Source organism: Zingiber officinale, chromosome 4B (genome assembly GCF_018446385.1).
Source record: "Zingiber officinale cultivar Zhangliang chromosome 4B, Zo_v1.1, whole genome shotgun sequence".
In the NCBI taxonomy this organism is placed as follows: Eukaryota; Viridiplantae; Streptophyta; class Magnoliopsida; order Zingiberales; family Zingiberaceae; genus Zingiber; species Zingiber officinale.
Genome location: NC_055993.1, coordinates 127,542,314 through 127,553,968, shown reverse-complemented (window position 1 = coordinate 127,553,968; position 11,655 = coordinate 127,542,314). Strand labels below are relative to the sequence as shown.

Genomic DNA, 11,655 nt, shown 5'->3' with positions numbered 1-11,655 from the left:
CCGGTTAGAGGAGGGTGAATAGCCTTGAAAAATAAATGAATACCCTTTCTTGACTTTTCAAACTAAGTTAGACAATCACTTGTAATAATAACAGAAAATAAATTCATAAAATAAAGACAGAGGCAAGAAAGATTTACTTAGATTGTAATCAGATGATTGCTAATCCAAGACAAATGAAGCTCGCTAAAATCTCCTTTAGGCGGAGTAGCCTCTTACAATATTAATAGCTCACAAGAGTAGTAGAATAGAAAGAAAACTCATTTACAAGTGTTGTTATAAACTACTGAGATCAAGGATGTATTTATAGCCCTGCTCCGGGCACCTGGAAGGGCTCTGGGCACTTGGGCATGGATAAAAGTTTATCTGCATTGCAACGGATTGCGATAGCTCAGCTTTGGGACAAGTTTTCTGGTCCAGGCGCTTAGACTTGCTCTAGGCACCTAGACCCTATTAAACTTGATTCACAGTCGAGGGTGCCCTAGGCACCAGAAGTGGTCCAGGCGCCCAGACCAAAGTCCACAGCAAGTTGACTTTTTGTCTGGGCTTCCGCTTTGGCTCTGCTTCGCCTGGATGATTTCGGTCATTTGGAATTGGGCTCACCCGAACCCATCCTCTGGCCTTCTCCTCGAACAATCTTTCGCTCTGACTTGTCATCTCTCGGAAACACCGCACGCTTCTTTCTCGTTCCCAGCATACTCTTCTGTAGTGCCTCGTCCCTTAGACGCACCGAGCCCGTCGATTCTCTCCTGTATCGTTCTTCTTGCTAGCTGCATCTTTCACTGAACTTCTCGTGCTCCTAAGTTCCTACATACTTAGACATAAGACATCAAAAGATAACAGGACATAACTTGACTTGGTTGATCACACCAAAACCTCCATTGGGTACATACAATCTCTCCATTTTTGATGTGGATCAACCGAAGTTAAGTTAGAGTAAAACAAGACATTGAAATAAATGAATATGCAAGTTTAAAATATTAGATCTACAATATTTGAAGAAAAATATACGTCCCCTTAAACTTAATTAATTTCTAACTCTCCCCTGATCACATTAAAAATAATGATTTTTAACAAATTAAGTTGAAATTAAAGTCTACATAATACACAAATAGTGACTAAAACTTAGGAAAAATTTTGAAATTTATTCTTGAAATTTTGATTTTTGTGTTTAAAAAATAATTTTAAATAAAAATAATTTTAAAAATATTTTGTTTGTTAAAAATTCTAAATTTTTTTATAAAAGTTAAGCAAACATATCCAAAGTAGTAATAAAATTTTTATGAGAAAATAAAATCATTTTAAGTAATAATAAATTATTTATTGTAGAAAGATGAATTTTTCTTAAAAAATACTTTAAAAAATAGTTTTGAGATTTGAAAAATCTTCAGAAATTTTCTGAGAATATAATAGCGAAAGTATTTTTGTAGAAAAGTTAAAATTTTGAAAATTAAGTGTTCGAAAATTTTTACTATTAAAAATTAGTATTTTAATAAAAAATTCACAAAAAATTTAATAATAGTCAAAAAATTTCATAAAATTTTTCTTGGATAGAGAACTTAATAAATTTTCATTAAAAAAATTAACTTTTTCATAATAACTCTGCAAAGAAAAAAATTAAATTAAAAAAATACTAATTTTGTTAGAAAATTTATAAGAAATAATATAATGAACAGAAATTGATAAAAAAATTTCTATAGATAAAGAATGAAGTTATTTTTTCTCAAAAAAATTAATGTCCAATTAATTTGGAGCAGAAATTAAACAAAACGATTTATTTAGAATGTTAGTCAATTTAAGTTAATTTAAAAGCAAGACATACATAAAAATTTAATTTAAGCATGATTTTGGAACCCAATATAATTTCTTTGCTATTGAATTTATCAAGTACTCTTTAGGAATAAACCTTTTTATTATTTATCTGATTTGACCTTTGTGGAATCTTTAATACCAACTTAATCCTTGATAATTTCTAGAATTTAAAGTAGTAAAATTTGAACATACAAAATTTTTTAAATTTTAAATTTTTTCCTTTCAAGTTAGCATTTAAAATTTTTAATTTATCAAAATCCTCTATTAAGCATGATTTTGCTAAGATTTTTTTTATTTCTAAATTTTTCTTTTTTAATTTATCATTTTTAGTTTTCAATTTGCACATTAATTTAGATATGGATTTTATATCAAAATACAGTTGATTAGGAGGTAAGAGACATACCTCACTTACCATGTTAAATATGAAGCTTGATTCTCCCCCTGCTTAGGTAAGAGATATACCTCACTTACCATGTCAAATATGAAGCTTGATTCTCCCCCTGCTTACTACATTCATCTGATGTCGCTCCTCCTTCATCGATGCTGGCTTCTGTGGTGCTTTATTTTTCGTGACTAGTCATCAGTGCTAGTCTAGCGTATGCTTCTATTTCTGACTCGGATCAGCTTTCGTCCCAAGTGACCTTGAGATTCTTGTGCTTGTTTTGCTTAGGCCCCTTGTCTTTTTTCCTTTTTGAGATCTGGGTAGTCCTCCTTTAAGTGTCCTTCTTTTTGACACTAGTAGCATCGAACCTTTCTTCTATTTCTTGGATTTTTTTTCTATTATGCATTTCTTTAAATTTATTAGATATTTAAAAAAACTTCTTAAACTTCCTTACCATATATGCTTCTTGGTCAGCTTCTAGATCTGAGTCAAACTCAGGTTTATCCTTCTCTGTGGCTCTTAGTGCTAAGTTCTGGCTTGACTCTTTTGTTGTACCTACACATCGAGTTTCAAGTAATTCCAAAGTCGAAAAAAGTTCTTTTAGGGTACTTATCTCTAGGTCCTTTGAGATGTAGTAGGCGTCTATGATTGAAGTCTATTGTGGAGTCCTGCGAAAAGCGTTGAGTGCATAGCGTACTGAGTCCCGGTTGGTTACTATTTTACCGAGGTTGACCAGTCTAGTGATCAGCTCCTTGATCTTCGCGTATAGTTCGACTACCTTCTCACCTTTTTCTAGATGAATGTTCGTTAGCTTGTTCCGAAGAATGCCCCGTTATGCGAGCTTCGCTTCGGATGTGCCTTCATGAAGTTCCAGGAATTTCTCCCAGAGATCTTTGGCCGAGGTGTACCTTCCGATGCGATTTACTTCTTGAGGTGGTAATACACTTAGTAGGTGATATTCTGCTCTGCTATTGGCGACGAAATCACTTTGTTCCTTCTTCGTCCAAAGGTACTCCTCTTTTTCTTCACCTTGCTGATTCGTAGGAACTACAAAGCCATATTTTATTATTAAAATAATTTTAAAATCAGTTCATAGAAATACCTCCATTTGGCATTTCCAGTGTGTGAACACCCCTCAAATTTTGGCGGGATGAGGCTTGGTCCAACCATTGATTTCTTTGCTTCGGTCGACGGTTAGTCCTTCTGAAGCATTCTTGCTCTGATACCACTTGTTGGTCTCCTGGCGGCCAGTTAGAGGGGGGTGAATAGTCCTGAAAAATGAATGAATATCTTTTCTCAACTTTTCAAACTAAGTTAGATAAACACTTGTATAATAATAGAAAATAAATTCATAAAATAGAGATAGAGGAAAGAAAATTTTACTTGGTTTACAATCAGAGGATTTCTAATCTAAGACAAATAAAGCTCACTAAAATCTTTTTTGGGCAGAGTAGCCTCTTACAACGTTGACAACTAATCAGAGGATTGCTAATCCAAGACAAATGAAACTTACTAAAATCTCTTTTGGGCAGAGTAGCCTCTTACAACGTTGAAAACTCACAAGAGTAGTAGAATAGAAAGAAAACTTGTTTACAAGTGTTGTTGTAAACTACTGAGATCAAGGTTATATTTACATCCCTACTCCGGACACTTGGAAGGGAACTGGGCACCTGAGCATGGATAAAAGTTTATTTGCATCGTAACGGATCGTGACAGCTTGACTTTGGGATAAGTTTTCTGGTCCGGACGCCTGGACACGCTCCATGTGCTTGGACTCGCTCTAGGTGCTTGGACCCTATTAAACTTGATCCGCAGTCGAGGGAGCCAGAAGTGGTCCAGGCACCACGACCAGCTCCGAGCACCTGAACTCCGAGCGCTTGGAATAGCTCCAGGCACCCTGACCAAAGTCAATAGCAAGTTGACTTTTTGTCCGAGCTTCCAGTCTAGCTCCGCTTCACCTGGGTGATTTCGGTCATCTTGTAATTGGGCTCACCTGAGCCCATCTTCCGGCCTTTTCCTCAAGCAATCTTCCACTTCGACTTCTAGTCTTTCGGAAACGCCGCGCTCTTCATTCTCATCCTCTAGTGTACTCTTTCGCAGGGCCTTGTCTCTCGGACGCACCGAGCCCATCGATTCTCTCCTATGCCATCCTTCTCGCTAGTTACATTTTTCGCTCGACTTCCTGTGCTCCTAAGTTCCTGCTCACTAAGACACAAGACATCAAAAGACAACAGGACCTAACTTGACTTGGTTGATCACATCAAAACCTCCACAGGGTACTTACAAATATAACTAGCCAAGATGAGTATTATTGCCTCGACTGACCAAATGGCTGAAATCCATCTGCAAAAAGTCTCAATCTCACATTAAGTGGTTCCATTGCAAAAGAGGGAAATACAACATCAAGATATTTCCATGCAGGAGAATCATAAGGATGATACATTATACCTTCATCGTGCTCATGCTCATAATGCCAAATTATGTGGCAAGCTGTAGCAGCAGATGCATACAAACGTTGAAGTCTAACAGTTAACGAAAAATAATACATCACTTTCTAAGTAATTTTTTTCTTCTTCTGCCTTGGTATGCGAGTATCATGCTTATAATGAGGGTATGTATAGATTTTACATTCACATAGATCGTTGTCTTCATTCCAAAATATCATGCAGTTGTTTATATAACAATAAATCTTCTCTACAGGCAAACATAAACCTTTAACCAATTTATTTGTACTGTAAAAATTATCAGTCATTATGCTATCAGCGGGAAGCAATTATGACATCAATTGACATATGTCCTCATAACATCTTTCTGAAAAATGATGTTTTACTTTCATATTCAATAACCTTACAGTAGTTGATAGTTAGGAATGACCAGAGGGAATACCTTCCCACACTTCTCTTTTACTAGCCTTTAATATTTTATATAGTTGTAGATATTCATTTGTTAATGTTTTATCTATATTGGAATAATCAATTGCAACATTCATCACATCATGAATAATTGATTATATTGCAATATCATTAGTTGATAATTCAGCACAGTGAAAGTTGTGACAGATGATGAACCACCAGAACACCCAATTGATTTATACAAATAAGGCTTTCCGTGACAATACCAATCGTAGTAATTTGACACAAAACTATTTCTACATATATGTACTTTCACAGTATCCTCATCACGGAAGGTTCTATTCTTATATTTCAAATGATTATACAGACACCGTAACTCAACACCATTTATACATTCTGGATGCCTCTTAGCAAAGTTCACAAACTCTTCAACTTCAGCAATAAAATCATCTCTAATAAATCGATTTTCTAATTGATTGTACATCCAAGCTTTGTTTATAGACATTTTCACCTAAAACTAATAAACTGAGAATTAAAAATTAGCTTAGATTAACATACTAACACAAAACAAACAAAAAGACTATATTATGTTATAGATTAACATACTAACATAACATATACCTAAATTGAACCATGTTAAATAACATAAAGTATAATTTACTAAATTATACTTTAAGATGTATAGTTCAACCAAAGACGAGCAGCAAATGTTATCTGTTTACATAATAAAAATAATTCTACTTAAATTTATCATAAAAATGAAAAGTTCAAAGCAGGAACTGCTGCTGCTGACCGGCACAAGCCGACAAACACAGCAGGTACTGGTGGCTGGCACAGGCCAGCACAGCCGCCAGCACAGTAGGTGCTGGCGGTCGACACAGCCGCCAGCAGGCAGCTGGCGGCTGGCACAGCTACCAACAGGCAGCTGGCAGCCGCCACAGGGGCCGCGACAGGGGCCGCCTGTGTTAGAAAGAGGGAGAGAAAGGTAGGGAGAGGAGCATTTATTGACGATCGGGAAAAACGAGAGAGAAGGGCTGCTGCGCATGGAAAATATGCGAAGAGCCTGAGGTTGTTTTTGTGCCATCATTACCAACAGAATCTTAATTCCATTGGTAACCCCAAAGTGGGCTTTTTTGACTGAATTAGAATTCCTTTGGTAACCCCGAGACTGAAACCCTAAACAAAATGGGTTTTCCGACGGAATCTTTCTTCCATCAGAAAACCAAAAGTATTGCCAACGGAATATATATTTTGTATGTGTACCCGTCGGTATTCCTGATTTTTTTATAGTAATACCAGAGAGAGTAAATGGAAATATTAGAACGAGAACCAGGGAAAGGGTCCCTGGCGCAGACACTCCGACGCTTAAGTAGGAACTGTAGCAAAAAATGGAGCAAAAGATTAACAGTAGAATAGTAAAGTAGATATGTGTATGTGTGTGTAGCATTGCATATCTGGCCAATGGAGAATACCCCTTTTATACTGACCCTCATAACCTCTGTAATGATGAGGTGTTAGAGAATGTCTAGTGTCAGAATATGATGAGTAAAGGAAGAGGTATGATCACACTCAGGACAAGGTTGCATTGCGTGCATATGCCAAGATAGCAAAATATTCTTTGATAAGCAACTGTTATTGTTTGTCTGGTTGTTACAACTCTCCGACATTGCTATCTCCTGGAGAAAATCTGACCGGCCCTGTAGCTGACAGGTTGTATGCTGTAAGACTTGCACATGAGAAGTAGGGAGCTAAGTTCCGAAGGTTCGAACCGCTCTGGGACCAACTAACTATATCTTGAGAGACTTGAATAGGAGAAGTGGGGAGCCAAGTCTCAAAAGTTCGACCGACATTGGGGCCGACCAATTATATCTTGAGAGACTTACACATGAGAAGTGGAGAGCTAAATCCCAAAGGTCCAACCAGTGCTAGAGCCGACTAGCTATACTGAGAGACTTGCACATGAGAAGTGGGTAGATAAGTCCAGAAGGTTTGACCAGCGCTGGGGCCGACTGACTATATGTTGAGAGACTTACACAGGAGAAGTGGGAAGTTAAGTCTCAAAGGTCCGAAGGGCACTGGGGTCGACCGACTATATTTTGAGAGATTTGCTCTTGAAGAGTGGGAAACTAAGTCTAGGGTGATTCGACTGGTTATATACTTAAATACTTGCCTTTAAAAAGTGGGGAGCTAAGTCTGGGAGACTTGTCCTCGAAGAGTATGGAGTTAAGTCCCGAAGGTAAGTGGTCTGCCTGAATACGTACACCCTGACTGCATCTATAACTTTGACTGTCACCTCACCTTGATTTTAACTGTCACCTTCTCTTGACTTTGACTATTATATCATCTTGACTATTGACTCCACATTACTTTCAACACCACCCACAATATCAATGAGCATGTCAATGATGTTTGATGCTTCATTTAGCTTTAACCTGTTTAGGATTTCCATTGCATGGATATAATCCTCCTTGATCTATCTTGACCGTTATCACTTGGGTACGGGCTTCTATCTTTTGCTTAACATCCAGCTAGCCTTGTTTTAGCTACTGAATCCTCTTGACCTACTCAATATTTTTCCTTGAGTTTTGAATTATGTAGATGGGAGAAAAATTATTACAGTTATTTGCTCTTATAAGTTAAACAAAAGACAACGAAAATTTTAGCATGCCACATCAGTTGAAAATTCTTAAAAAAGAAAAGTACAATGGAAACAATCTAAAATTTTTCTATTAAAATGCAAAGTTCAAATCCCATGAATTAATGCTTAAAAAAACAGCACCATTATTAAAAGAACTATGCATAAACATTGCACTTCAATTTTGTAGCTTGCAGAGAGGCTGGGTGGTCTTGTTCTTAAAGAGCAAAAGCAGTCTAGCAGTAGCAGGTGCAACTTTGGAATGACAGTGGAGAGCTGCACAAATTAAAACAGCAAAAGTCGGTCAGCTTTATGCTTACAGTTGTCACTTTAATTGAAAATAAATAAATACATTTTGATTAAATCGAAGATGAAATTAAAGATGTTGACGCTTCAAAATAAACACAAAGCATAGCCAACGACACGTTTACCCCTATTTTTCTATTTAGTTTCTTCTAAAAAATTGTCACGTGGATCTTCTTCTTTAAACCGGCATGTGTTGTTATCTATCTAAACACGAGGGAATCCATCAAGTGCATAGATACAAACTGATGTTTGCTTGAGCAAAAGAAGAAAAAACATGAAGAACAAAACTTCTTACCTTCCACATCATTCATTGTTGGTTCCCCCAAAATTCTTGTATTCCGCTTTGAGCTCGTGGGTTCCTTGATTGGGTCCTCTCTTGTTGTACACACAAATCTCGTTTAATATCTCTTTCAGGAATTGCTGTTCAAAATAAAATTTTCAACTAAGAAAAACCGAGCAGAAAAAATCAGCATTATTGAAGTAGCTAGTAGTACCTCAGGTTGGTCAGTCTCTTGGACCAATTGTTTCAACGCCCAATTTGGTTGTCTTTCAAATAATTTAAAGAGAATGTTCAACATTTCGCCTTTGTCCCTGCGGGTCCTCTTTGCATCCGATCCTTTAGATGGAGTTACTTTTTTCTTGTCCTGTCAAAACATCAAATGACAATTGAATATGAACAATTATCACTAAGTCAATTGACAACGAATCAAATGACAACTGAATATGAATTGCTACACAGATAAAAAACTACCACCTTTGAACCAGATGAAACTAGGCCAACCATGCCAGGCATCGGCCTCATAAGCCCTCCATGATCATTATCGATAACCTAAAATTATGGAAGGAAAAAATAATAATAAGGATTTAACTTTGGGCATAGAACAAAGAAGAAGTAATAAAATAAGTTGACAAAGCAAAAAATAAAATGCATCAACCTGGACTTTTCTGGCCTTAATCATAGACTTGTTCGTTCTTTCGCGACATATTTTACTATAATCCCTGAAATTTTGAGGCTCCATGTCAAATTTATACTTTACCTTCCCCTCCACCGAGAGCTTTCCTACATTAACAATTACATTTGTGATTAGACTTCACCAAAAAAACATTGTGTAAACATGCTTCACTAATTGCCAAAGTTTGGCTAATAGTTAATTCTAAAAGGCATTAGAGCACTTGAAGTCAGTGTTTTTATGCCCAATTTTAGTCCCGACAAAAAGAAATGAAAAGACATGCTTACCTTGATTAGACTCAGAAAAAGTAGACATCGGAACAAAATCTTTGGACGCATTCATTTTATAACTCCTCGGCGCATTACCAGAATCATTTGGAATCATTTCCAAGGTAAACTGTAAATTGGAAAATATTAACCCTAATCCCAGGCGGCAAGCTAGGCAATTGAACGAACGAGAAAAAGAAGCAGGAAGAAGAGATACATAATTTAAGAGAAAATGCGATTACCTGTTCGGATGAGGGATCGTCGAGGTTGAAGAGATCGATGGTGTGGACGATCTTGGCGACGACGGGGTTGGGGGAGGTGGAGGAGACGGAGCCGGAGGCGGCCGACTGCAATGCCCTCGACGCAGCCGGCGGACACTTCAACAGCCACACCGGTCGCTCTGCTCGCGCCGTATCCAGCGGGATCCCACCATCATCCTCCATCGCCAGAGAAATCGATGAATCAAAGAATGAGATCGTTTGCCTCTCTTTATACCTTAAACTGCTAAGACTTAATCAAATCTTATTTGCCTCTCTTTGTATTTTAAAGTGTTAGCCGAGGCTTATTCAAATCTTATCCCGAACGAGGGATAAGATTTATAGCACAAAAAAAAGTTACTATGTTTATTTAAGAGTAAAGTAGAGAAAAATTCTCAATCAGAACTTAAATTTTACATGCAATCAAGAACTTTATTTAATTATAATTAAACACGAAAAATGTAATAAATAGTTAAATCAGTTAATTAGCAATATTAATAATAAATATTAATCGCAATTAATACTGCCTCAAGATTTAACCCAAAATAAAGATATTATTTGCATATATTCATAATGAATTAGAATAACTTAAAATATTCGTTGGCATGGTTTCCGTTTGGTTTATTGCCGAAACACACATGACGAGGACGTTGGTATGGCTTCGCGACGGTCGAGTGTTGCCGTGGATTTTTGAATGCCCTCCATCAAAAGCTTGGAAAAGAAGTCATGATAGGCCTCACAAACAATTGAATTTTTGAAACATCACGTTTGTTATCGATAATTATATTTTTGACGTCGAATAAAAACATTAAAGGAGCTTGTGGATGGTATGCGAGGTTGTTTAGGATGTCAACAACCGCACTCGAATATTCGACTTTGGGTCTGAGATGATTTGGCTTATAAGGTCTAGCTGGTGACTAGGTAAAGTTACTATGTTTCTGATGTGGGCTTACAACCCTCCCGATCCCCTCCTCTTTTTCTTGTTGAGAGTTGTATGTCGAGCACCCAAGGGTTTTAACATGAAAATTCAAACCCATCGACAAAGATTTGTGTATGTTTTCAATGTTGAATTTTATTATCCCTATTAGGAGGATCTATAAGTAAGTTGAACATGTTAATACAATTCAAATTTTTTAAAGTGATCTAACTTATACTTATTGAGTTTCGGGTTATTGAATACGGATTCAATGTGTAGAAACCCTTAGCCACAAGCCGTTATCATTTATGAGCTGATAACGGATTAGGGAAGGTCTCCAAGGGGTGAAGTTACTATGTTTCCGATGTTAATACAATTCAAGCTTTTTAAAGTGACCTAACTTATGCTTATCGAGTTTCAGGTTATTGAATACGAATTCAATGTGTAAAAACCCTTAGCCACAAGCCGTTATCATTTATGAGCTGATAACGGATTGGGGAAGGTCTCCAAGGGTTTAGGGTAATCTTGACATTCTCTTTGTCCCCCATTGACAAGAAAGTTTTTAACGCCGTCAATCCTAACTCTTTCGGAAGACCAACCTTTCTTCTCCTTCTTCTTTCGTAGGATCACCGAATTGACGAGAACTACACGAAGAACAATTACAATTCCGCTGCATGCATTAAGGTTATTTGTAATTTACAGATTATGTATTTACTTTCTTGTATCATGCTTTCGATGAAACTAGATCATGTCTTGTGTTTTCTCTAATTGAGTTCTTATTTCATTCCTATAATTCATGCAGTTAAGAGAAAACACAAGTTCTATCAATTGGTATCAGAGAAAAGGCTCTATTTCTTCAATTTTATGGCAATACAGTTTAGGTTTTTCTTCGATTTGTTGTGTTCATGCTAGGTACAGTTGTTTTTGTATGAACCATGTTTGATCGTCGAAATTTTTTGATAAGAAAACCTAAGAAAGATTTGATCTTTCATGTTGTTCATGTTGGTACAATTGTTTCTAGGTCAAAGTTGACCAATTTGGCTCGAGCTTGAATTTTTGATGTTTGACAATATATAGAAATTATATGTGCAATTGTTTATTAGGGAGAATGTTAGTGCAAGTTTCTTCTAGTCAAAGGTTTACCAGTTTGAAGTGAGAGAGTAGTCAAGGAAGTCAAGGGTGATTGAATACTTGATTGGGAAAGTCCTAACTGGAGGTTAGGCAATTGCAAGCCCAATATGATGGTTGACAGAAGAAGAAAAACTAAGTGAGTCAATGTTGA

General features: G+C 36.7%; 1 protein-coding gene across 1 annotated transcript; it reads right to left on the bottom strand.

Annotated features, from left to right (window-relative positions):
• Positions 1–7,867: 7,867 nt before the first annotated feature.
• Positions 7,868–9,643, bottom strand: LOC121977939 (transcription initiation factor IIF subunit beta-like). Its single transcript, XM_042530337.1, has 7 exons — positions 9,443–9,643; positions 9,222–9,330; positions 8,920–9,044; positions 8,739–8,813; positions 8,479–8,628; positions 8,280–8,404; positions 7,868–7,954 (listed from the first exon to the last, which is right to left on the bottom strand). The coding sequence occupies exons 1-6, from the start codon at positions 9,641–9,643 to the stop codon at positions 8,288–8,290; spliced, it is 777 nt and encodes a 258-aa protein (XP_042386271.1). The 3' UTR covers positions 7,868–7,954; positions 8,280–8,287.
• Positions 9,644–11,655: the final 2,012 nt, after the last annotated feature.

What these genes read in the sequence shown, in the direction of transcription:
- LOC121977939 (XM_042530337.1), bottom strand. Translation starts at nt 9,643, where the DNA reads ATGGAGGATGATGGTGGGATCCCGCTGGATACGGCGCGAGCAGAGCGA. An exon ending in ACGATCCCTCATCCGAACAG is followed by an intron (nt 9,331 to 9,442) that starts GTAATCGCATTT and finishes TCCAATTTACAG; the next exon opens with TTTACCTTGGAAATGATTCC. An exon ending in TTTTTCTGAGTCTAATCAAG is followed by an intron (nt 9,045 to 9,221) that starts GTAAGCATGTCT and finishes TTGTTAATGTAG; the next exon opens with GAAAGCTCTCGGTGGAGGGG.